Source organism: Hippoglossus hippoglossus, chromosome 2 (assembly GCF_009819705.1).
Source record: "Hippoglossus hippoglossus isolate fHipHip1 chromosome 2, fHipHip1.pri, whole genome shotgun sequence".
In the NCBI taxonomy this organism is placed as follows: domain Eukaryota; kingdom Metazoa; phylum Chordata; class Actinopteri; order Pleuronectiformes; family Pleuronectidae; genus Hippoglossus; species Hippoglossus hippoglossus.
The window spans coordinates 7,455,874-7,483,093 of NC_047152.1; the positions used below are offsets into that span (position 1 = coordinate 7,455,874).

A 27,220-nucleotide genomic window follows, 5' to 3' on the forward strand; every position below is an offset into this window, starting at 1 on the left:
TGTAAACACAGAAGCGGCGGAGGCTGCAGCAGCTCCGACAAAACGCAGCAGCTGACACGATTTGCACTGGATTATCTGGACATGGTTTTCTGCGGGGAGCCATTTGATGCACAGCTGCAGGAGAGCTGATGCGGAGCTGTGGTGGCAGCGGGTTGCTGACCCACCGGCCCCGCAGAACCACAGACAGCAGCTCAGGCTCTGGCCAGGCCGGCCCGCAGTTCAGACACCGGGGCCAGACACCGCTCGTCTGTGTGAAAGCACACTAACAAGCTGCTGCGCCGGTCAGGCCCCAACTGAAGCTGCTGTGATTGATGGCTGCTCTCTTGAACTGTCCTCAGTGAGACACGTCTGGGACAGGAACTGTGTTTAATGTCAGATGTGAAAAAATCAGGTTTTGTTTATTGGAAATTACATAAAATCACCATTAACCCGACAGTTGAAGTTAAAACATTAGTGTACAAATATGTGCATTATAGAGCAAATAGTAAATTGTTGGCTGAATGTTACAAACTACTGCAGCCCACGTGTTGCTCAGCCTATCCAAACTGTTTGTGCAAACTGTTTTTATAACAACGGCGTATTATAGAAGCAATAAATCATTTATTCCCAGTGTTTACTGTAATTTTAGCAATGACGCGTGCTTAGGCTGGAAGCAAACCGGATTAGAATCCTCTCAACTCTTCTAAAATCACTGTAAATCACCATGAGTGGCTTATGACGGAAACACACACAGTGTCGGAGACCCGGGCAAAGTGGATTAAGTTTGAGGCGGTTGAAAACCGAGCGTCTCGGTGCTGCGAAGGTGAGCCGAGATCACCCCGCTGAGCAGAAGCTGGAGCTTGATTGGTTCTGATTAGTGAATAAATCAAACAGGTATCAAATCAAGCCGGGCCAATTGCCTCCCACTCACACCTTGATTAGGTTCATGCACCCAAACACGCTCCCCCGGTTGAGAAACACTCTCCCTCACTAACACACACATCCACGAGACTACCCTGTAATTGGCAAACTCTCCCTGCCTCTATCTACGCCAGCTGTAATTAGTGTGCCAGCAACAATGCTTGTTTGTCAAAAAAAAAAAACACACACAAGTGCACATATACAGCGCTCATCCGATCTTCTCTTTTGCCTCAGCTGACACCCTTTGATACACCCACACACCCACACCCACACCCACACACCCACACCCACACACACACACACACAAACAAACGCACACACACAAACAAACGCACACACACAAACAAACGCACACACACAAACAAACGCACACTATTGAGCCTTTCCTTGATGCCCGGGGCAGTAAGTTTGTACAAATCTGCTCGTTCCTCTGTGAAATCTCACACATCCTCCCCTTGAATTCAAGACATGATGTTGGGAATTAATTCATCTCACTATTTTCAACCGGCACAGTCGGGTGCCAGGTCAAATTATTTCTTTGCTCGTCGGGCCTGGAGGAAAAAAACACATTTGATGTCTTGCTGCGGTGTTTACAGATTTATTCAGAATTATAACGGGGGAAGATTTGGTCGTCTGAAATGACAACTGTTGATCCCAGATTGGAGCTAATTTCTGCTTGCTTGTTAATAAAGCTCGCTCCCATACTTCATTAGAAACACCATCTATGATTGAGTTCAACGGGGGTGAGATGAGGTGACTGCCAAGGCCCCAGCATTGACCCCTCGTGCCCCGTGGATGGGGGGGGCATTGTCATTCTCGAAGAGACCCCTCCCATCAGGATGGAAATGAAATGTTTTGTATACTTTCTATATTGATTTGCAGTGACCTCTAAGGGGGCAAGTGGACCATGCCAACAACCCCCCCCCCCCTACAGCACAACAGAGGCACAGGGGCCCCTCACTGTCGGGGTCAGGCATTCAGGCCTGCACCGTCCTCTTGGGGTACGACACTCGTGCACTTGCCCACTTCTCCAGAACGTGGTGGAGGAAGACTCATCTGTCTGAATAACATGTTTCCTGCAGACCAGTGCCTGTGGTTTTTGCACCAGTGAACTCTCACCACTGTGAGATGTGGGTTCTGAGGAGCGCAGCCAGATATGAAATCCTCTCTATAGCTGATTTTAAACATGCACTGAAATATGGACATTCAGACATTCACCTCTTCTTTTATGTGTCTGACCCTCACAACCTCCTGCTTCGTTCCTCGTATGTGAAAGGAAAACTCCTGGACCTAATTTTCTGATGTTACTGTTCCACATCACTCTCGATCCGAATCTATTCACTAGATCTACATGCAGATGTCACTTCAGTCATTATTCCCATTGAAGCAGCAGCCAGTTGAGCCGTCATTGTGGCGGCAGCTTCTGCCATCTGAGCCCCGACAATGAAGCCTCTCTTGTCGCCTTCATACAAAATCAGAATCAATTGGGCCTGCTTTGCATTTTCATACATGCCACAGAGCATTATTGGATGTTAATTGTTTAATCCTACAGTGCTCCTGTGTGGGAGCATCTGCATTCCTTCGGTTTCTCCACTCGTTTATTCAGATTTTGCTTTTGTCTTGAATCTGTAGCATGACAGAGCTGATATAAAGCTTCAGCTGCTGGGATATGGGGGGTTTAGTAAATCGGCACCAGAATCGTAAATCACGGCGAAGTTTTTGAAAGTCAAAGTAGCGTGTTTCCAGCGTGACACTGACCTCTTAGTGCTGGAGTGAGGGCGCTGGGCGGTGGCCAGCTGCTGCAGGCCGAGCGTGGGGCTGTGGAAGAGGAGGCCGCTGCGACGAAGCAGTTTCTTCTTCATGGCTGCCAGGCTGCCCCACTCCTGAACGAACCGCAGCACCTGCAGAGGACACGACGTCTCACTTTTTACTCAATTTCAATTGGAAACTCAAACCTTTGCAGCCTTCTGCCTCCATGCAAATTGATAGTTTGGACACTGGAGCCTCTTTAAAAGCAAAAAATATTTCTTCACTTTTTTCAATTTGGAAAATGGACCTGAGCTGCAAACAAACAATCATAAAGCACAAATGCACACTAACACACACACGGAGACAGTTTTCCAGATAGCTGAACAAAACTCATCAAACCAAGAGAGAGCTGTATATGCTCTCAGCCAAGTCAAGGATTCAAAGAAAATCCACTGGCAAAAATAACAAATAGCTCACCAAGCACCAAGGCCTAATGGGCAATTTACCTACGTATATTACATTTGAGAGGTGTCTCTTTTTTCCACGGATGATACTTTCTCTCGCACAAAGATTATTTCAGTGAAGATAAAACTCAGCATGCATTATACAGACACTTTTCAAAGCCAGCCAGGCTTGCTTTGTTGATGGTTTAGCGGTTGAATAATGCATTTTTTTTTGACAGAAATATAACTTACTGCTCTTAAAACGCAAACGTGAAACAGCGGCGGCATTTCTAATGGAGGGGGGAGACGTTGTAAAAGAAGATGCAAACGATAAAAAGCCTGATCTGATCCGGGGGATGTGGGTGAAATCGTTATTAATGATTATTAATGAGGGTATTTTAAGACACTGATCTGTGACATAGATTGAATATGTAGAAAGAGTCAAACACACATAGAGGAAGCAGAGCAGATTCTCGCATAATTGTTTAAAGTGTGTAAAGTGGTGGTTTGTGTTACAGTCTAAAGGCAGGAGAAGAAATAACACAACATACTTAACACTTCTGGTAAAGTTATCTTAAATTAGTAACACAATTTTTCCCTGCTTAAGAAACACTTCACCTCTTAAAAGCCACCTCGAGAGCTCTGTCAGGAACTAACATGCTGAAACCTTTATCTTTTCCAGGGTCGAGTCTGAACTGCGAGTGGAAAGTTTCGTCACAAAGAGCAACTGTTTGCATGTGAAAGCTTTAAGGAACCTTGCTCTACATTTACTGGATTTCCTGGAGTCTCCCTGACAGGAAGTAACGACGGAGAAGCTTTGGAGATACTCTGAGACGGGATCAGTTTCCAGAGGTCACCAAAGGGTTGTGCAAAAGTCCAGGAGTTGAATCGGATGTCAAAAGTCCTGACATGAGGAGGAGAGTGGGAGGTGTTTCCATCTTCCAGCCTCTCAAAGGTCAGAGGGGTTAATTTGTGAGTAGCAGTCATTGAGTGGGTGGAGAGTGGGAAGCCTTTGATTTAGCTCTATGAAGCTGTACAGAGTTCTATGTTAATCCTGCTTTTATCTCCTAAAGAATAAAGGTGGCGATATTCTGTTCTTGCCCCATGAAAAGAACAAAACCAACAATGAATTGACATGTGTGTCCAGAGCCTGATCCAAAATATCTCAGTCCTGTGTGCTCCAAGGTTGTCAAAGAACAATTAAATATGTTATTTAGCCACATCATTGTACTTTTACTTTATTAAAATATCCAAATACAAACGCCATCTTGCACATTTGGAGCCAGAGGCGATTTGACACAATATATTTATATACCTGTCACACCTAATAATTATTCTCTGCTCTCTGTTATCATGCAAATATTGGAAAGAGGTGTCAAGGTGTTGTTTAAACGCTCTAAGCACGTTAATACAACACATTTTGCTTCCAGCCAACGGGTTTTTTTTCTAGATTTCGATTTCAAAGCACATGAAAAGACAGAATCAGAGCAACAACTTGACAATTCAAGGAAAAAGGACCTTCCCAGGAGCACATAAATGCACAGTCTGCATAGCAGCTCAGATTGCATTGTCTCATTCCTTTAAAAAGCACATGTTTTAATGAAATATAGATTATTCTGTTATTATTCAATTGTATAATGATTGACCATGACTTTATTTCAGAGATGTTTGCTCGAGCGGCCTCGGGCTCCGTGGTTTTCACTGAGTGCGAGTTGAGTTTACGCGCCGCTGCCACCCGGTCCGAGACGTGTTGCTGCTCAGTATTGATTCTGATGGACAATGGGAGTGTAACGGGGCGTAAGTGATGGGTCAGAGGATGGATGCAACTCACGCCTCTGTTCAACAAACCAGCATAAACAACGTGATAGGTGAGGCGTCTGTCAGCGGCTCGGCGGATTGCAGGATTTAATATTTGCTGGTTGGCGTGTGGGGTCGTTTGAGGTGATGAGCCGTCTCCTTTAACGACCCTCATAAAACTGCAGTTTTTCTTCTGCATGTCTCCTTGGCTGCCCAGACCTCCAAAACGCCCCCTCTATCCCCCCCCCCCCCCCTTTACCCATAATTCCTTCAACCCCTCCTCCCGCTCCCCCTCCAGGCTCTGCAGTGGTGGAGGTGGGCGGCCGCACTCCACCTATCTGTCAGGCTCCCGGTGCAGCGCTGCCCGATCTTCCTCCTCATGATCGGAGGTGTGATTAGATTCACATGGCAGTGACACACACACACACACACACACACACATATATCTGTTAGCTTTAACAAGCCCATGGCCTCAACCTCACTGGATCCGAGTGAGACTAATTCATCTTTAAGGTAAATTAAGGTCGTCCTCAAAGCAGCCGAAACTTTCCACGACACTCAGGAGGATATTCAGGATTTTCTGTCTTCTTGGGAATTGTGTGGATTCATGCAGTTGCATTTATTGCCTCCACCGAGGAGGTTTGTGTTGTCGGTGCTATTTGTCTGTTTGTCAGCAGGATTACGCCAAAACTGATTTTCTTGAAAGCTGGTGGGAGTGGGAGGTACGCGCCAAAGAAAGAACCCATTAACTTTAAAGGCTCATTTATGCTGCTAACATACAAAAAAACGATGTAACCGTCCCTTCCCACATACTCTCATCCTATAAGTCTGCATGGTTGTTAAGCACTACATCCACTGCAGGGCAGCACAGAGTCAAGAGTATCTGACGTCAACAAACATGGCGACGGTGTAGGAGGTTGCGATATTGTACAAATTAAGAAAGATGATAATGCAGAAGTGAAAAGAATCAGGCAGATGTAGACGACTGATATCTATGAGTGTGTGTGTCGTCTGGTGTGTCTGGTATGCGATCGACTTAGTGGCAATCCAGTCTCGTCTTTGTAATCAACCAGAAGAAGAAAGATATTGGCACATTTTACAACCTAGAAGTGAAATCCAGCGTTCGTACAGTAATGACACATTAAACTGGGAGCACCTCCCTCATATTAACACTCCGATCCACATGAACACCCACACACATTCATGAGCAGCAAAACACACACACACACACACACACACAAAGCCTGGCGGGAAGGACAGACCTGTATTCGATTTTCCCGGCGCCGTGTGAAGGCCTCGGGCAGCTCGTCCCAGCTGGTTAGTTTGATGTCCAGAGGGATGAAGCTCAGGTTCAACGCGGTACCGTCCTAAGAGACGAGGAGACAGGGACGGAGAAGACGGCCTTAAGCAGAGAGATTTGTTTCCACCACTGCTGCTAACACCACCATCATCGTCTGAGATTTATTCTGGATCGTCTGTGGAGCATTTTTAATGCTGGCAAACTTCTCTTTCCACCAAACAAAAACAAAAACACAAAATGTTGCTATGAACCTGAGGGGTTGATTCACACAAATGGTGACTCATGTATAATTTATTTATTTTTATGTTTACAACACTGTAATGTAGTTTTAAGCAAATATAAAGACAGTTTCAGTGATACTTTTAACATCTACTCTGATTAAACAGGTGTAAATTATAATGGACAATATAATCGTAAATGACAATTAACTAAAAGATGAAACCTATTAGTTTAATTTTCTTTGATTTTAAGAGAATTAGCAAAATCATTTTATAATTTGTAGATTCATTAGAAGCTAAATGCCACCAGGTAATTAAAGCCTTTAAAGTTAATTCAAACAGAGATGATTAGTTGATGGAAAACGAATCAGCGATGAATCTTCAGTCAGTTTTTTTTTTAAAGCAAAATCACAAATACTTCAAGTGCATAGAAAAGAGGCACAATAGTTTGGGCCAAAATAACCTCATTAGCACAGTAAAGAGAGAGGAACAGCCACAAAACACACTCAGGGGTTCTTTAGAGCAGTGAAAGTACATAGTGGCGCCGTCACACTACACACACACACACACACACACACAGGCCCTCCGTGTTCTTTGGAGGTTCCTGCCCGGCTCCTCATGTTTTCCTGCCCAAACAGTTGGTGAGACGTGGGACGCTGCTGCTGACTCACTGGTGCAATCAAAGCAAACACAAGCACGACCACGCATGTTTCCCTCGTTCAGCGTCTCTTCTGAGCGAGTGACGCCGCAGTGTTGTTGCAACACAGAGTTATTGTTTCAGTCGCCTGGCCAGAATAAGAGTCAGGGTAATATTGAGGTTGTATAACATGGATCGATCGCAGACACGCCTTTTTTTTATGCTAACAATTCAATATCAACTTTACGAGTCAAACAGGGATGAGAGAATTATAAGATGAGAAATTAAAAGGGGCGTTTCCCCTGTATTCTGAGCTCAAGCTGCAGCTCTGACTCAACTGGACTTGCCATTGGCCAATCAACTTCACAGTATTTAAATTATATAGCCTATACATATATAATTGTGTACTTTTAATAATTATTTGGAGTGCAATTCTATTTTCTGTGAATTTGTAGTAAAATATTAGCATTAACAACATGTATAATTTAGGCATTAGAAGTTTTTTAACCACTAACTTGGTTGAACTGTATTAAATCATTAATTGATATACGACATGGGCTCTGCAGCGCCACCATGAGGTTGAGAATTTTGGTTTCAAGTGAAATGTCTTCACAACTGAATGACCTTTGACACAAATGTTCATGTCCCCCTGTAGATAAATAGTATTATGGATAAATTGCCGAATACCTGCAAAGCTAATAAGTACAGCCTCGGTTATACTTTGTGTTTTGGGCTAATGAGCAAAAACACCTGACCAACAACTTGCATGGAAATTTGTTGAGTAGTTTGTGTGTAATCCTGCAAAAACTACCGAACAAACCGACAAACACACAACGAGCAACCTGGTAATAAGCAGCGTGCAGCACATGAGGCCTGAACGCTCGTATGGAACATGTAGAACAACAGCAGTCTCTCTATTATTAGAAGCTACATCACCAGTGCTGTTGCCTTTACATGCAACACAGTTCACTGTAGCTCAATTTGTACTGACGCTACAAGTCTCTTCAGCAAAGCAATCAGATTTTTAATGACTTACTTGCCGAGTCTAATTACATTCAAGTTCTGTAATCTGGACGCACTTTATTCTTTATTGGTTGCCATGGTAATTCTTGTGGTAACTAAGGAGCTCGTCGATGATCTCTCTGTAGTTTTCTCCTCTTTATTCTATTATGTACACCACTTAGGAGATGCTGTTTCTTATTTGACAGTATACGTGTATTGGTACCAGAAATAATGTAAATTATGAGAGGTATGAAAAAAATCAATATACCCTGAGGTACCTCACTGTGATTATAGATAATCATACTGCGGCGGCTTGGATGCACCTGTGAAAAATAAGCAAAAAGCTATTACAGCTTCATTAGTGCTAACTTCTGACAATTTGAAGCACAAGCAGCCACTGACCCTCAGTGGTAACGTCACTCAGACCACAGTCAAACATTCCACAACAAAAGGAAGCTGACCAGTGAATTTAGGTGAAAGCTACTTTGTGGAAGTCAGGAATGGAGATGAAGGACGAAGAGGGCCGGCAGGAGACAGGAGAGAGGATCAAGTCTGAAAGGTTAATACCTACTGGCAGCCGACACGTGGATTTGGAGATACACATCAACATCAGGAAGTTTTTTTCCTGTGCTGCACCCTCCGTGCACAGAGGCCCACGTGTTTATTTGGATTATGGTAAAATAAATATCATGGGGAGTCAGGGGACCGGTGCAGCGGGTTGTGCTGCACCAGCACGGAGCAGGATTAAAGCTCTGGTGCCACTGAGAGGAGGAATACTACCGTCGACACTACCAAGCTCATGAGTGTTTAAACACAAGGTGTCATTAAAAATCAGGTAACAATAACTTCAATAATAAGTAACAAATGAAAAATTTCAAAGAAATAATAAAAAATAACTTGTCGTTGTTGTCGTTCTCATTTTTTTGTGCAATCCAGGGCTCCCGTCGGGTTTATTTACCAGTAATATTAATTTTTCAGGCTGTGGATGTTTGCATGTAGCACTTCTCCCCACATTTCCATTTCTTTTTTAACTGCATGTGCCACATGTTTACACTCACATGCAAGATCTAGTTAGCAAACATGGGATGCAAGTGAGTCGCAGTCACAACTAATGAGATGTCTCAAAGTGAAGATAGTGAAAGATTATTTGTGTGTGTGTCTGTGTGTGTGTGTGTGTGTGTGTGCGCTCTTCACTTTTTCACCAGCTTCTGCACAAAACTATCCACTAACTTATTACCTTATTAAAACCCAGGGCTCTTATCAACTCACTAGATGCTCGTGGCTAATTCTACACATATATATATATATATTTATATGTGATATTTGTCATATGTGAAGTCATACTGGGAACCACAAAATATGGGGAGTCACAGGAAAGGATTTCAAATGAAGTAGAACATGTGTGAGGAGTATCCTGATGTGGTAAGCCTCACCCATCTGCTCCTCCCCGTCTTAATGTGAACCCCCCCCCGCCCGCCTCCGAGCACGCAGGGACCCTGACTCCTTGAGTAAAACAACAATTTGATGTGTAGAAAACGGACATAAAATTCCTAATACTCTCTATATTTCTCGTCCAATCCCCGGTGACAAATCTTCCCCTGATTGTGCGCTGAGCGGCCCCCTGTGTGAATTCAACACGCTGGTCCGGGATTATCCCGACGTGACAGCTTTCCAGCCAGAATTCCTCCAGTTTATCATTTAAACGACAGCGGGGGACATTTATCTCCGCGGCTTATCGTCTCAGCCACGCGTACATGACACTTGTCTATTGCCATCAGGGTAATATTCCATTGGCGAGTCAGTTCAGTGCTTTGGTCTTCTCTATGTAAAACCATCTTGTCTCTTATCTACGTTAGTGGGGAAGGAACCTGATCCCTCATGAATGAAACAAAAGGGTGTTAAGTATCCCAACGCGATCGATGCAGAGGTCTGCTGGCGAGTGGCACTCAGGAGCAGCGCGCAGAATGCTCACAAGTGTAGTCATTGTCGGACCAGGGTTAAATTATATGGTTTGTCTCGGCTCGATGGCAAAAGCACCCGAAAGGACATTTTACTTGATCATCTGAAGGAAATACCTGAAGTCTTCAAACAAAAGCGCTCAGCCAGGGACTCTCTGCAGTTTACTTAAGATAAACTCTGAAGTTTCTTCTCTGGCTCAGGGCCTTTGTTGCCCTGTCTCGATCAGCTCTTTGATAATTAATTAATAAAAGCTTGTTCGAGGATATCTGTAAATCTATGATGTAATTCTTATTCCCTCTGTGGTCTGGGGTCTTCTGCCACTGTGGCCGTTGTGGTTTTTCCTACCTTGACATTGTTTTGGAGATATGGTAACAATCGAAAGAATGAGACGGACAATGAGGCCACTGGCACCAAAATCCACCAAGAGCCAAGAAATGAGTCTCAAGCCGACGTCATGTGACAATTTAAATGATCTTGATTAATCATTTCAATTATTATTAAAAAGACCAGATATATTGACGGAGGTTCGTGGTGGACGGTCTCCCCTGAGAGCTGATAAAAACAGGAGGCTTGGAAGTGAAAGACAAGGAGAAGTTTGGCGATCGTTTTGGTAATCCTCTGGTAATTCCTAAACCTTTCACTTGTATTGAATGAGAGAATATTAATGGATTCAAAGAGCTTTTCTTTCCTCTTTTACCAAACAGCCCCCGATCAATCTCGGAGGCAGAAAAAAAAGAAAAGAAAAACATCTGAACTGACTCAGACAGCGTTTTTGTTCCCGCAGCAATAGACAGGATTATTAATCAAGGTTGTCGAGGTTATTCATCATCTTTTCTAATACAGTGCTAAACCTATACCTGCACAGCTTTTTTCAAGTGTGAATTAAACACAGTTGGTTTCGGTGCCAAACAGATTGAATTTGGAATAATTTCCAGGTGTTTTAATCACCTTTATTTTCGTTCATTCTTAAGCTTTGACTTTCTTAATGACGTCTGTGTGTACTTTCTCACATCCGTCCTGTTTGCTAATTGGAAACGTGTGACAGAACAGCACGTCTCTTGCTTTTATAACCGCATTGTTGTTCACGGCTCAATCTTGTCAAAGAGATCTTGATCTCAGAGAGACTTCCCCTTTCAGAAAAAAACAAGGAATTAATTATGTTTTGTTCAGTGTTCAGCTGAATATGACAGGAACAAGCTGGCGAGGAACAAAAAGGAGGGTGAAAGTATCAAAACTCCACCTTCCTGTGCAGCTTTACTTATTCTTACTGCCTTGAGACCTGAAATGATTATCACATCAGACAATTCTGACTTTCATTTAGAAAGTAGAAAGAGCTCCTGTTTCCTGACACTGCAGAGGATAGCTCTGCACTTTGGCTTCTTTATAAATGGCTGCAAGAATATTTAGTTCCAAAACACGTGATATTATAATAGCGTGAACTCAACCAGGTCACAGGGTGTCACACTGCAGCACAAGAGAAGCATACACGGTGAATGGAAGGAGAAATCACACAGACCTTGGAGACAGACTTGGGTTTTTGCAGGAAAATATCACCTGGTGCAGCTTTGATATAATACAAAAATAATACATTACCTACAATGTAAAAATACATAGCTATAGTAGGTAATGCACGGTAAAAGCACGTTTTTTTAATTTGCGGCATCATTGCACCAGACTTGTGCAGATGTGGAATTTTCCACTGACTAAAGATGTGTATTCTATATCTATAGTTGTTGTACCTGTGATGAAACTTGATTTTTAATGATAGAATACATACAACCTAGATTAATCAACTCATCTGTGAACATGATTTGCAGCTAAAACCTCGTGGTGAAGACGACTCCAGTGATCTCGCTCTGCTTCATGACGTCATCAAACTAGTTTTGTTATTCTCTGATGGAAATACCGTTAAATGCCGAAATTACATTTTGCATTCGCCATGGATTTGATTTTTTTCTTACTCTGGTATTGACCAAACTGCCACATTGCTGCTTTTTGGCATCGACACACACACACACACACACACACACACACACACACACACACACACACACACACACACACACACACACACACACACAATCCCCAAGTGTCCCACAATCTCCAGCATTTCCTGCATCATCTATTCACAACAGCATGAGTAAAACATCTCTGAGTCCAAGCGTGATTAAATATGCATAATCAATCTCTCGCAGTACCTTGGAGTAAAGATAAATTCGGTCTGTGTACTGGCTGGCGCAGAACTGCAAGCCCGGGTAGACGGGACGGGTAGTGCTGCCGTCATCGCCATCATTGTCCTCATCGTCGTCATTAGCATCAGCAGCAGAAGACAAACACGCGGCGGCTCTCCGGTCTGCAGGGAGGAGGAGGAGAGGCTGATTAATATCGCACTGAGCACATATTATCGGCTCATCATTGGCTTTCACAGCTTTATTGGTGCCCGTGTTTGCTCGGCCGGTGATGCAATGGGTGGCAGAGACATTAAACTTCGGCAGCTTGTAAATGTAATTACACAGAACACAATATTGAGAAGATATGACATTTTTAGCAGATCGTGTGAAATGAGTATGCATGTGCATTACGGGTCTGAATGTGTGATCCTATATTTATGCGTTTCGGATACGAGAATCAAATAATTACAATATGAAATGAAAATGTTGAAGTAATTATCTGTGACATTTTCATATAAATAGAAATGAAAGTCGATTTTCCCTCGTACCATCTTTCATGTGGAGATCTCGACTCACTGCTCCTGGTTCTTTTCAATTAATAGCAGCACAAATACATATTTTTTCAATTTCTGTCCACAAAAAGTTCTTAAAATGACTAATATCTTTAATTATTCTTTGTTTTTAAATAAATTATCTCAGTATCCATGTCAGGAATCATTTCTTATGTGCCGTATTGTCAGTGTCGAACACACAGCAGACTGGAATACAGACAGGATGTCTCCCTAAATTGGACCTGATTGGTCAGTCACACCACATCCTGATCACCAGTTTCAGGTTTCTGATTTAATAATAGGCGGAAAAAAATGAGCCGTGCATTTGCAGAGTCATGCTTTGTTTTTCTGACAAAGGCAACAAGTCACGTCATCGACTAACACCCCCTCCAGTTTGATAACACAACACATAGTGTGGATCTAAACACTGTGGATACTTGTGCCTGTTCTAAACCTGCCTGAGTGCGATCAGGACGTTTGCAGAAATTTAATTTCTCTTTATTCAGTCGCACTTTGTTGTGTAACACTGCAGCCCACTTCTTTGACAGACACCTTCCAAATTATTTTTCACAAGTTTGCCCAAGAATTTGCTGAACAACAGGAAGAACAGCAAGAAAGTCAAAGAGCGAGAGGGAGGGAGGGAGGGAGGGAGAAAGAGAGAGAGAGAGAGAGAGAGAGTGATAAAATGACAGTCACAGGAGGAGAGAAACAGAGGGAGAGAAAAGACATAGCGGGTCATTAATGTCAGCTGTGTAGCTTGCTCATCCTGCCAGCGCCGAGCAAGAAAAGGTCAGGCGGTGGAAATGAGACTGCCGCTGCTCGACCACGCTTCATTTAGACAATGACCTATAACACTCTGATGATACTTGCCTTAAATCACTTCGTGTGGCCAGTTGTCTGCCTTGTCTCGTGCGTGCGTGTCTGTGCGTGTGTGCGTGTGTGTCTGTGCGTCCATTTGGCTTGATAATGGAGTAAAATAGCGACACAGTCTGGGACAAGACTGTTTCCGTGGAACAAGTGCAGCCATGTACCTGGACGAGGTCTATGGTGGTTATACTGGAACATACTGGAACAAAGATATCCCTCCCGAGGTTGACAGCCCAAATGAGCCATACATTTGAACTTTAAGGTACCATGGCATTATATAGAAAGCCAGATTACAACTGCTTTGAACCATAGACTCTGTATAAAGATGGACGACACGTCTCCATTTCCTCCCACTATCCAGAAATGAAGCCAAAAGTCTGTACTTTGAAAAGATAACAGATTTAATGTTGAGGTGCAGCTGTTAAACAGTTGGGAAGCTCTACATGATCTAACAGTCAATGATATATTATATTATCATCCTTTAATATTTCTGTTATGTTTGTCTTTTTTGATAAATTCGTAATACAGTATATTTTGTATTCATTTATTTATTGCTGTCAGACTCACCCCCTCTGCTCCTGCTTCATTCACTGATTAATACCAATCATTTCTTTCTTCTTCACTGTTACAGCCTCAAACTCAAAAGTGGATCATATTTAAAATGTCACATTTGAGAATTGATGATAGCTTCCACCACTGACTTGGCTAATATCTGTGATGGAATACGGTTTTAAAAAATCTTTTTGTTTCACACTGAGATCATTGTAACAAGTCATTTCCTCCTCTTGACCTATGCTGCACAACGTCCACATCTTTCAGTTTTATTCTTCTAGGTGTAATTTCCCCGGCTCTGGCACACGCTGTTCTGATCTCAGCACGTGCGGCTGCTGGAAATATCAAAAAGTATAGATCTACAAACCTGGAACCAAAACATTCTCAGGACGATAGATTTTCACTAAATCTCATATATCTGTCCTTCCTCATCTGTTGTGAAACCTTGCAGCTCAGCAATGTGCACCCTATATTTGTTGAAGGCGCGCCTCCCCACCACCACCACCACCACCACCACCACCACCACTACGTCCCCAGTTTGCAGTGGTGGAACGCGCCAGCAGCATTAAGTGGGCCATTTATACAATGGGGGCAATTCATCTTACAAAGCCGTCTTATTAGACTGTCACTTACACAGTATGAACAGTGCCTTCAGAACACCCCCAGGGAATTATCCGTTATTTTACTGTGAGAGAAAGAAAACAACGCCTAATTGGACTGAGTCATCTCATCTTCTGCAGGATCGAAACAAAAAGATATGAAAATCCCACACTCTTCAAACGGGAAGACGCCCGGGCGCGGCTGATGCTGCTGGAAACATTTGAACTAACATTCGAGAAAAACGTGTATCCGCGTTTTTAAAATGTTTGGCTCATGCAGATAGACGGAGCAACAGACAGCGAGGAGGGCGGGAGACGGAGAGGTGGAGCGGGAGTGATTGCCTGTTTGTGCAGTGAGGAAAGTAATCTCAGAGCAATCAAGAGGTGGGGGCGGCCGACAGCGCTGCGGTTTGCCTTCTAAAACCACAGGCAGGTGGAGGAAAATTATTAGACACCGCTGCTGACCCCATAGGTCACTTTTACTGGACAACTGCTGTGTTTCATATTAAAACCCACACTGTTGGAGACAGACTGGCAACGGCATGTGACTAACAAACTCACTAACCACCAACAAGGCTAAAGGACGGACAGATGATACATGTATAGATGGGTGGATAGATGTATACAGTAGATAGATGTAAAGATAGATGTATATATATAGGTGTATAGATGGATGTATAGATAGATGGACGGACGAACAGATGGATAGATAGATAGTAACAATAATCCTGCCTCCCAGCCTCAGAGCAGTTCTTAGTTCAAGACCAGCAAAGAGTTGCTGTCCCTCACAAACCAGTTTTCCCATCCAAGAAGCTCTGATTCCTTGGCTGTCGAAATGTGGAGAAATTTGAGAACCAGCCCTCCCACTGCCTTGGTGGGAAAAAGGCTAAGAAAGTATTCTAAAGAAAAGCCTTCTTGCTCACCTTTATAGAGTTTTTCGGGGCCTGAGTGTGGGCAGACGCAAGGCACTGCAGGGGGGGGGGGCTGCAGAGGGATCCAAAATGCAGCTACTGAGATGATGAAATCAAACACTTGACAATCTCCGGGCACTAATAGGTGTCAAAGTGTGTGTGTGTGTGTGTGTGTGTGTGTGTGTGTGTGTGTGTGTGTGTGTGTGTGTGTGTGTGTGTGTGTGTGTGTGTGTGTGTGTGTGTGTGTGTGTGTGTGTGAGAGAGGCAAAGGAATGTGCCAAGTTGTTGCACACTAATCTCAGGAAGTTAAAGGGGAGTAGGGGTTGATAGCTTGCCTGTTAAAACTTAAATGGCTCGGGCAATATTCATTCCCATGTTAAGTACCTGCTATCAGCTCAGTTTCATCCTTCAATAACTCTGACCCAAAATGTCTGCCTGCTTTCAGAGGCAACACCCAGGTCACCGGCTTTTCTTAGACTCTGCTAGTCTGGCAATTTTTTTAGAGCTCTTCATATTGCACTCGGTGTAATTAGTTCTTTGTAATTAGCGCAATTTATTGCTTTGTGTATCCCTTCGAGACACAAGTACTTGAACACAGAGGTCTTAATTTGCAATATTACACACTGTGTAATTGGGAATTTGTTTCTTCACGTCCCTCAGAGACTCGCAGACATGTGCACATATAACCAGAGTGGACGGGGAAAACAGGTTGCACGGCGGGAACCTGTGCCTTTTATGTAATTAGACACCGGCTCACTTTATTAAAAACAGCCAGTCAGGAGCTCATCAGTTACCTACTGGACAGTTATCGAGCATTGTGTGTATTTTGGTACTCGAAGCAGGTCACTTGATTCAACAAGCTGCACTCTGGAGCTTCTTGAGTGCAGAAATAGGCAATATGCCCAACTAGATACTAATAATAGTAAGAATAATAACGCCTAGCCCCATATGGAATGAGATATGGTCCCTTATTGGTTTGAAGTGATGATATTAAACAGCATTAGATGGGCAGGTGACAATGAAGCACCAGTCAATTTCCCTAGATATGAAAAGGAGAAGATTGCAGGTGGGATTACCCGGTGTGTGGTCAGGGGGGAGGCAGCTGCCACCGCCAGCGACGTTGTCGCCTCGCTCTCCCGCTGATTGTTTGCCTTTGAGCCGCCGCTTGTCCTCCTCCTCTGCTTCTCCTAGTTTCTGTTTGTCTTTCAGCAGTTCATCCTTCCCTTTCTCCTCCTCCTCCTCCTCCTCGCTCTGTTTGTCTTTGCAGGGTTTCAGAGGCTGGGCTTTTCCCAGGCTGAGCTCCGGCTCGCTGTCGGAGCTGGAGAGGACGACGCACGTCTGGTCCCTCTCGGCTGAGGGGGGTTGCTGAGGCCTGGGTGGCTCTGAGCCAGCAGAGAAAAGGGGGAGATAGAGAGAGAGGGAGAGAAAGATGAAGATCACTTTATTGGCCGAGTTGCAGAGTCTAATCAGACTTTGAAGAGTTTCATTCCCGAGTGAGATATCCATCATCTGAGGAGTGTGCCAGTGTGACAAAATGAGCGCCGACATGAAAGTAAAACTCAATATGGCTCATTAGTGATATTATTAGCTGTCGTAAGTCCTTTACTGACGATTTTAGGGGATGTGATTGTGTGAGATGGAAAGACATTAGCATGGATGTCGTGGAATGTGTAAACACACACGTCTGTTAGGGAGGATGTTAACCTTTATCATTTAGAGTGCGCATTAAACATTATCCAAGGTGTGTTTTTCAAATCATCACATTATCTGCAGGCTGACGGCTGCCTGTCGACCTCTAACTGGAGGTGTGCACTGTTAACATTGTTGTCGTTGCTCAGTGGCATGTCGGCAGCGAAGCAGAGAGCTGCAGATGGAACACCTGCCTGCCTGCCACCACCCCCTCCTCTCACCAGCTCTCGGATCAAACAGCCAATATAATTTGCTGGGAGAATGAATTATGCTTGTGTCACATTGTTTTGTTAATTGCTCGCCTGCATCATGCGCAATCAAATACAAACAAAATAACGATCGGTGACTGCTGCATCTGTGCGCCCGGGTGCTGCTCGAACAGCTGATAATGGCCGACTGCCAATCGTAGATCTGGCTTGTAAAAAAAGGGGACAGGCTTACGGCACCTTGTAGACCCGTCTATCAAGCTCCCTCTGCACCTCCACTCCTGCTGATTCTTATTCATGCAGAATGGTGTAATTCTGTTAAGGTCAAGCAGAAATCCAAGCCACAAAAATGTTAATGAATGCAGGGATTAAGCCATTACCGTTCATAGACTTCAAATTATTTTTAAAATTGGGCTTTAAAGTCATGTTCTGAGGCACCAGCACTGATGTTAAGATAACATTAACAGACAGATGTAAGTTTCACACTCGGTCAGTAAAAACTTCTTCAAGAGGGAAGCGCCGCACAATTTCCTCTCCCGACTTTCCTCGTTAAATTTAAATCTTATCCTTTTCACATTATTGTTGAACTTGAGGTGTGAAATCTAACAAGACAGTAAGTTGTGAGACTTGGGGGACGCAGAGGGCTAATTAGTGATCCCGCCTCTCTGTGGCTTGTTTCTTCAAAAGGCCAGCCTCTAAGTCGGCTCCCTCAAATGTCATCCGAGTCTCCGGGCTCCTGGCCCCACCGCTGCCCCCCTTCACTAACAAGCCGAGCGAGACGGCTCAATTTGTGTTAAGCTGTCCCCTCCGAGGAAGACGTTAACGGGGGAAATCCTGCAGGGCCGTGCCTCGACTTCACCAGTCGACCCCCTTGTCCCGGGCCCCTGCAGTAAGAGCCCCATTATGTCTATAAGGGCTGGATAAGGTTCCACCCACACACAAACATACTACTACGCACAGATACATTCGAAAAGCCTGTGATCCCATGTTCATGTATGAGCCAGTGACTTAACCTCCTACTGAATAAAGCAGGAGAGGCTTTTATTGAAGTCTGCAGGGAGCCAAGCAGCTGCAGTCGGCGACAAAGACATATCAAAGAACAGGAAAGCACTGGGTGCTCATTCAACTCCTTTCTGTTGTTACATACTAAACATCAGGACGAGGCAGAGTGCTGGCTGAGAGTTGTTGAGTGCCAGGAGAAAAACCAAATTGCCCTCTTCCTCGAACACTAGTCGCCGAGAGAGAAATTGCTGGTCTTCTGGTGAAAGAGCCAAAGGACTGAACCATGCCCACGCTCTCAGCCCATAAAATAAAATAGAAAAGCTGCAAACACAGTAACTCGAAAGCCCTGGTTCAACCACCTGAGGCGGTAAACCCGGTCGCACGAGCTGCTCTCAGACGTGCACTGAAGCCTGGACAGTTCCCTGACATTTTCCAGAGAGGTTGTATGTGGGAACGAGAATGTCCGAGTCAGTTTCTCCCCAAAATGTCCTGAACTCTTCCTCAGGAAAATGTCCCAGTGGGTGCACAGCTGCAGCTCAAGCACTGGGCTGATATGAACGCAAACTGGTTTTGTACAACATTTTCCAGTTGGTGTGACCCAGACGATCTCATGCTGGGTTCTTCATATGAGAAAGACACCGCTTTATAAGGAGCCGATAATCCACGACAGCTTTATTCAAAGTAATTACAGTACCGACAGTGCAGCACAAGATTCAATTGGTTCCTAATAAATTGATAATTTTTTATTAAAAATGTAAAAACTTGTGCCACACAGATAATTAATTTAATAAAAATAAATTCAAGTATCAGAAGTGATGGTGAAAGAAAAGCCAACTTTTAAATCGCATGGTCCAACGACAGCTATCCAAGGACGTCTCCAAAATTTTAAATAAACGTCTTTTACCATTTGCTAAACTCCTCCACTCAAACAGGCAAGTGTCCAATTACAGCTCAGCAACTCTGCTCATGGCAGCGCTGTCAAGCTTTGGATTTCACTTTTAGGATTTTTTAAGACCAATTATTTCGAAAATTATCATGGATTTCAAGAATGGAATCAGGCAAAGTGATCTCCAGCGACTCAATTCTCCACTTTGACATTTGGCAGCCGTCCTCTAACCTGACATTCCTGCCCACATCCAGCTCCAACGTTTTCTCATCAAATCATTAAAAATCTGTCTTTCCTTTTAATTTCTTAATTTCCCTCCGGCACAAACAGACCAATATCCTCCTGCATTCTTCTTCTACAGCTGCTGGTTTGTTTTATTTTCGTCTGTTACATTAAACACGAAGCTCTGACGTTCTGTCACGTGCCGATATTTTCAGATTCTCCTGCAACACCTCCTAATACCAGTGATACGACTTGTGACACGACTTGTGACACGGTGTCACAGCTTCCTTTGCATCTGTTGTGAGAAACTGTTGCTCCCGAAGCGATAACATTTCTCAAGTCGTGCTACGGGGCTCTGAGCTGATTATTTTCTTGCATTTTCCACCAGCCGAGTGTTGCGGTGCCAAGTTGAGAGATATCTCCATAAATACAGTTGTTATTTTTCAGCACAGTCTGTCATTTACAGATTTAGCAGGTTGTTAAATTCCCTGCGTCTAGTGAGCTGACACGGCCTGCTGCTGTGAATGCAGAGAGCCGCCTGTGACAAAGAAGAGGGTGTGATTGCCGAATAGTTATCAAGCATCTGCTGCATGAAATGTGTGTGTGAGGGATGAATTCTGTTGAAAAGTGTGTGAGTGTGTGTTTATTCTTGTCTGAACAGTGTTTTTTTAAGTGTGTTATCCTCACTTCAACTGGACCAAGCCGCAAACACACCAGTGTTTATTGTACAGGTAGATAGATGGGGTAAACAGGGGGAAGAGGAAAGATCGTTTTCATATGTAAATATTAGAATTTTTTCTTTTGTTTTTGTGATGTTTTTGCGCCTCCATCTATTTTCAAGATCATAGTTTGAGATCTTTGTTTTCTTCAGACAGGGCTTTGGTCTGCATGTTGTCACGTCATGTTTATATGTATTGAATGGTCTGGCCATAAAAACAGAAGCAAGGTGTGAAGATATATATCGATTTATCTGACTTATTAGGGCTTCTAATATCAACACAGCCTGCATTAAAAGAAGCACTAAAACCCACTCTGCCTCACTGGTATTGCTGCCGAACCTCCATCAGAATTATCATACACTTTTTTTTTAAGACGTCTTCCGAGATGATCTGATGCATCTCAGACATCTAAAGAGCGTGGACCTGCAGCCTGCCAGGTCAGAACGACTTCCCTCCCCTCCCTCTTGCAAAATACAATCATAGGCTGTCAGAGATATCAGCTCGAGCCGGCTCAACTTTTCCCCAAGTTCGTTCGCAGCAATAGAAGGCGCCTGCACTCTCTCTCTCCCTCTCCCTCTCCCTCTCCCTCTCTATTTGACAGGTGAGAATTATGCTGTGTCCTTGTCATCTGCAGAGAGAGAGAGAGAGAGAGAGAGAGCGAGAGACAGACAATATTCTCCTAACAGAGCTATTTCAGACTCTGGCAAGCGTGCCTCCATCTTTTCGCTATCATGCATCTCCATCTGGTGAAATCTGTAACGCTGTTCAAAACTATTATGTCAACAGACTGCTACGATTGATATTGACGGGAGGGAAAATAATGCAATGAATGGATTTCAGCTTCGTTTGCTGCATTTCAGAACAAGAGATGATGGAATTATTGTCATTTTTCGTGTGTTTTGCAAACAGTGGTTTTTGAATTAATAAAAAGGATAAAATGAGAGGGACACACGGGCAGATACGCACACACACATTAGTGGAGGATAGATGATTTGTCCTTATTTGTTCATTGCTTCCTAATCATACCTGGTGCGGCAGAAGAAGAGCGCGGGAACTCGCACATCTCGCAGTAAGGCAACAGGCTGCTGTTGGAGTAGGTGCAGGACCCACAGTCCCACGTCCCAGTCGAAGGCCCGGGCTCCGAGAGCTTCCGCGGGGCCATGAAGGAGCTCGGGGAGCGTGGGCTTCCGGCGCCGATCCCCCCAGCCGCCGACCTCCTCTTCCCCTCAAACCGAGACCTGGGGCTCGGGCTGGGATGCTGGGTGCGCAGCCTCTTCAGCTGTGGGGAGAAGTCCAGGTCAGGTGTGGTGGCGGTTTGGGACTTTTCTCTCCTCTTCTCCGAGCTCGTGCTACTGCCGGCCGGTGCGTCAGTCGTCTCTGAAGAGATGGAGGGAGATGTTTCTTCATCTCCTGTTCTCTTCCTCTTCTTCTCCATGCTCGGGGAGAAGAAGGAGCGTATGTCATGCTGCTTGTCTTTTTCAAACTGCGAAAAAAAAAGATGCAAGCTCAAGTTTTACTCTCCATAGCACAAAGTTAAGATAAAGCAACATGGTGATGAATTCCTTTTTATCATCATTGTCACAGAGCAGTTTGTTCCGGAGTTCATGTCGAGTGATCTCTGACTCACTGTAGCTTTGCACATTTCAGCAGCTGACAGGTGAATATTCAGATTCAGTTAGTTACAGGTTCAGCCTCAATTTATTGTGCGACTTACTACACGTTGTAACATTTAGTTTAAAGGGGGCAATTCCTCCGCTATCATTTCTCAAACAGATTTACAGCACAGGGAGAAAACCTGACTTTTAGGTTCTGTAGGTTCCACAGACACTGAATATGGAGCAGGCACAGAAGAAGAAGTATGTCATACTGTGTGTTTCAGTTCGGTGAAGACACAGGAGGAGACAAGGAGGACGGAGACAACTTACTGGGGACATTGTGCCAGTGGGACATTATTTATTTACCTGCATTTATTGTATTGGGGGATTTGTTTCTTGAGTTTTTCTATTTTTTACTGGACATGACTCTTAAATACAATATTTGGTACTTACAGTGAATAAGGGACATAAAGAAACAATGTTAGCGCCTGCTGTCATACCAGCAAAGTTCCTCACATCTTTCCCCCCCCTTGACTTCAGTAATATAAGAACTTCTCATTTCTTCTTGCAGCGATGACGTCAATGTTGTGAGTGACTGACGGCCTTCTGCAGGACAAATGAAGTCTTGATTGATGTGGTTGTTGCAAATGTTTCCAGGAAAAAAAACTCTTTTCTTTCCTGATTAGTCATCGAGAAAAATACCCACTTGCCTTGATTGCCACGAGTACTCAACTTCAAATATAATCCTAGATTTCAAAAGGTTCATGATTTTTAAGGTATGTTTAGTATATACATTTATTCACACTCTAGCTCCTTCAGCTTTTAAGGTATGGAGGTTTTACTGGAACAGTATTATTCACAAATGTCTGTGGAAAGAAGTGATACTGTATCTCTATGTATATGTTTGTGTACTGAGATTTGTGAATGTGTATCTGAATACGATTTTTACATGTGTACATGTCTCCAGATATATATAAAGACAAAATGGAACGTAAAAGTTATTTTATTAAAGATCCGTATAGTGAAAACTTTCAGTATTTAGCACGAAGAGCTGAAAAAGTAATTAGCACCAAATACAATAGTGAGTCAGTCTCATTATGTTTCACTCTGTTTCTGTAACATCAAATAACTAATTAAAACCAAACGGAACAAACATCAGTTTGATAAGAACGACCTAAAATGACTGAAACCATCTTGGAGAAAAATTGTTTTTAGTTTGGTCCATGTCCTACACAATAACAAGGAGAAGGTCGGGGTATTTAACCTGTACTGTCGCCAGCCACCAGGGGGCGATCAATACACTTTAAGTAGTTTTTAAGTAATCCTGCCCAGTCAGACGAAGAGAAGGACAACAGCACTGAAAACATAAGAGGGGTAAAATCATTTGTGATGACGTCTCCCCGCTGACTCACATGAGAAAAGAACAGATCGTCTTTCCCGTCCCCTGAGTTTCCCTCCAGCGGCGGCAGGACCATCTCACTCGGCGTCCACGCGTCGGCGAAGTTGAGGAACTCCCACTTGTCCTTGTCCCCCTCGTCGGCCTTCAGGTACCCCTTCCTCCCGTTCAGCGTGCTGCCGGTCACCGTTTCCTGAGCGACGTGGGAAAATTCAGATTCTTGTTTATCAAAGTCGCTTCTATAATGAGCTGCATCACGTTTGTGTGGAATAATTCAGTTTTAATTACAAATCATAACAGCTATGATTATTAATTAAAATCCCTGCAGCCTGTTCTTATTTGCAAATCAATTTCACAGACGTGTCAAACTTTATCCATGCATGCATACATTATAAACAGCTAAACACAGGAGACATGTGTGTGAAGCTGTGTCAATTTATCGCCCGTGAAACAAACTGAAGCCACTGATCAATACAGGAGCAATAAAAGTGAGATCACGTCCAATTTCAGGGATTTATTATCCACGTTAAATGTGACACCAACAGTTAACTGGTGAAATACAGATCAGAGGTTGTTGCCGCCACACAGTTCATCTCACGTCACCTTCTTGTTGAGCATGGACCACATGACGGTGTCGAAGGTGCCCTTGGCGATGAGGTAGTGCACGTTGACCGAGGCCGTCTGCCCGATGCGGTGGGCTCGATCTTCCGCCTGCTTGATGTGACCGGGGTTCCAGTAGAGCTCGGCGAACACCACGTGGCTGGCTGCGGTGAGAGTCAAACCCTGGAGAGCGGACACACATACACACACACACACACACACACACACACACACACACACACACACACACACACACACACACACACACACACACACACACACACACACACACACACACACACACACACACACACACACACGATACTCAAATCAGAAAACAAAAATACATAATTTAACCACCGCAATGGAATTTAATTTGATTAAAAAATCCGGTTTGATAAGAGAACATTAGATGCTAATTGCTTCGAGTGCCGATATCCTTTGGCTGGAATGCATCACATATCTGCACATATTCAGTCACTCAGAATAATGGCTGTCAGTGAGTTTATTAAGTTTATTATTAAGAGTAAATAAAACAATTTATTTCTACTTGATTATGATTCATTAAAACCAATAACAGTTGTCATTATTGCTAATACGCAGCAAATGACTCTATTAGAACATTTATTGTTGCATTACAGAACAACGGTATTTATTAGGTTCTCTTATAATGACCGAGCAGCTCTGCCAGTCCGTAGGAAACTGTTGTGTTCATGGGTTTCGGTTAATTACAAATTAATTAAGCACCTAATTTACATTTACATTTTGTTTAACGCTTTTGAATCTTGTTGTTTATGAAATACAGTAACTTTTCAATGACAAACTCCAGGAGTTTAAGACTGGGCGACTTCAGAGTGCTGTGAATTTGCAGGATATATTTACAGTGGTTACAACAGAAAGGGAATAAAGATCATTGGAAGACATTAAAATGAATTGATAAAAACTGAGGTGATCAACAAGCAACAAAGTATGTAGATGTATAAATGTGTGTGTAGTAAATACCTGGCCGGCAGCCTGGATGCTGAGGACGGCCACCCGGGTTTGAGGGTCGCTCTGAAACTTGTGCACGAGCTGGATTCGTTCTGAGGACGGGACACTGCCGTCGATACGGATGTAACCGGCCTGACGGAGCGGAGACAACAGATGGAAAACTCAATTCACGATGGATGACAGTGGTGAAACCAGGTAGTGATGCCTGCAACACGGTGGTCTGTGAATGAGGTGTTGATTTTTAGAGGCTTTCAGCTTTTTGCGCCTCTTATCAAAAGAAAGCAGGTAAAGCTTTGACAATTGCAGGATGAGCACAGTGAATTTGGATGTTAACATTTTAACGGGTTCTTCCTTTTATCATGTCCCATCTCTTCACAAATTTTCACGGAAATCGGTTGAGTAGTTTTTGCATCATCCTGCTAACACACAAAGAAACAAACAAATACAGAAAAATGACACCAAACCAAGTTGTTACGGATTCAACCTTTTCTCGAGCAAAATAAAGAACATAATTCAAAATGTTCAAAGCCGGACAAACAAGGTCTTTTGTGCCAAAGAGAGATGTTACATTATTTTGTCGCAGCTGTACTGGCCTGGATCTGGCTGTGATCGGGGGTGAACCTCTCTCCTTTATGCACATGCATCTCAGGAAGGATCATGCAAATAACAGGAGTAGATAATGTAACTGAGGTTGTTTGAACTTCCCATTTAAACGTTCCCACATTTAGAGAGGGATGGTAGGGATGGTATTGTCCCCATTTAAAAAGCTGGTGCTGGAACACTAAAGGAGATGAGCTTTTCTATTTTATCCCACTTTCCACTCTGCAGATGTTTCAATGACATGAGGTGTGAATGAATGCAATGAATAGAAAACCACTGAAACGGTAGCGTTCAATAAAAACAGCTCCTTTGAGTGGAGGCGCTAACACAATATTTTGTAACATTATGTGACGCCAGACAAAGACAGCGGTGGTTTGCATGATCATTAAACCTGAACTGGAACCTGACATTCACTGTGCTGCTAATGCACGGCCGCACTCTTTTTGATTCGGGCTCGCCGCTCCTGCAGAGATGCTCGGTGGCCCTCGGTGGGAGAGTGTGTTTGTGTGCGGCGCCGCTCCCACGTGTGAATGTAACTGTAACTGCATGAATATGAAGGAGAACCGTGCTGAGCGAGAGACCACAGAGGACTGGTTGACATTTCGGGCAAAAAATAAAATGTCAAATATATACGCAGAACTAATCGTGATAATAATAATCAACTTTATTTAGGTAGCACTTTCTTTTCAAAACAATTGCAAAGTGCTTCACCAGATGAAATCATAAAAGCAAACTTCAAGTTGTCATTAATGAAAAGCTAAATTTTAGAATCATCTGCTGTCTCACAAAAGTTGTTTGTCTTGTATTTAGTGCACTTTATTTGCTAGTTTCAAAAACAAATTCACAACTTCCCTAAACAACCTTCCAACCCGTTTGACACCTGGTGAGAAATGCGAAAGTGCGACAGCGTCATGCGATCGGAGCGGCGCGTTCACTCGTCTCTGACAAACCTCTCATCACGGCGCCCTGCCTGTCGCTGCTTTTTTTAGCCCGTCTCTGTTAATTGACGAGTGCGAATGCAACCAGAGAACGAGCGTGTCACGGAGTAATGTGCGATCGCACGTCGTACCGCTGCACCGCGTTCAGTCAACACCTCCTCGACCCCTGTGCCACACACGTACGCAACCACACACTTGAACTCTCACAGGTTGCCAGCGACGACTTTTGCTTGTGATGACTTGTGAAATGCAGCTTTGCAGATGAGTTGTGGAAGTAAAGTTTACTTTCTTCCCAGTGAGGAGGAACAGTTGAGGAGGAAAGAGAAGAAAAAAACGTGACGCTCTCAGATGATGATTAAGAGAATAACTTTAGTTCCAGTGTTTAAAAATTCTAATTTGTAATTATCTAAATATTGCACCTGACTTCAGTGTATAAGTGGAAGACGTAAATAATTCATGACTTTTAACATCTGCTGTGTTTTCCCCTGCTGAAGCACAAGCCTAACTTAGAGCTCAGCACTTTGTCTAAGTTAATCATGGATGGCAGGGATTTGACTTATAAACACAGCGGGACTATGGACGAAGGAATACAAATCAAGTAAGGGCCCAATTACCTCTGGTTATCCAGGAAGCAGGAGTGAAATATGAACACATTCTGCACATTTAGTACTTCCAGGTTACCCTTAATGGCCAATTCAGGTCTGTGCAGCTGGAAACAACT

At 43.7% G+C, this 27,220-nt stretch overlaps 1 protein-coding gene across 6 annotated transcripts in view; it reads right to left on the reverse strand.

The window, feature by feature from the left end:
- Positions 1-27,220, reverse strand: part of zranb3 (zinc finger, RAN-binding domain containing 3) — an 89,536-nt gene that overhangs the window by 34,305 nt on the left and 28,011 nt on the right. For all 6 annotated transcript variants that reach the window (XM_034608157.1, XM_034608164.1, XM_034608147.1 and 3 more), the window contains 8 exons: positions 24,974-25,093; positions 23,975-24,154; positions 23,388-23,564; positions 21,407-21,863; positions 16,733-17,038; positions 12,204-12,358; positions 6,152-6,256; positions 2,659-2,801 (listed from right to left, as the gene is read on the reverse strand). In XM_034608157.1, the coding sequence (XP_034464048.1) occupies positions 2,659-2,801; positions 6,152-6,256; positions 12,204-12,358; positions 16,733-17,038; positions 21,407-21,863; positions 23,388-23,564; positions 23,975-24,154; positions 24,974-25,093 (1,643 nt within the window). The remainder of the gene's footprint in view (positions 1-2,658; positions 2,802-6,151; positions 6,257-12,203; positions 12,359-16,732; positions 17,039-21,406; positions 21,864-23,387; positions 23,565-23,974; positions 24,155-24,973; positions 25,094-27,220) is intronic.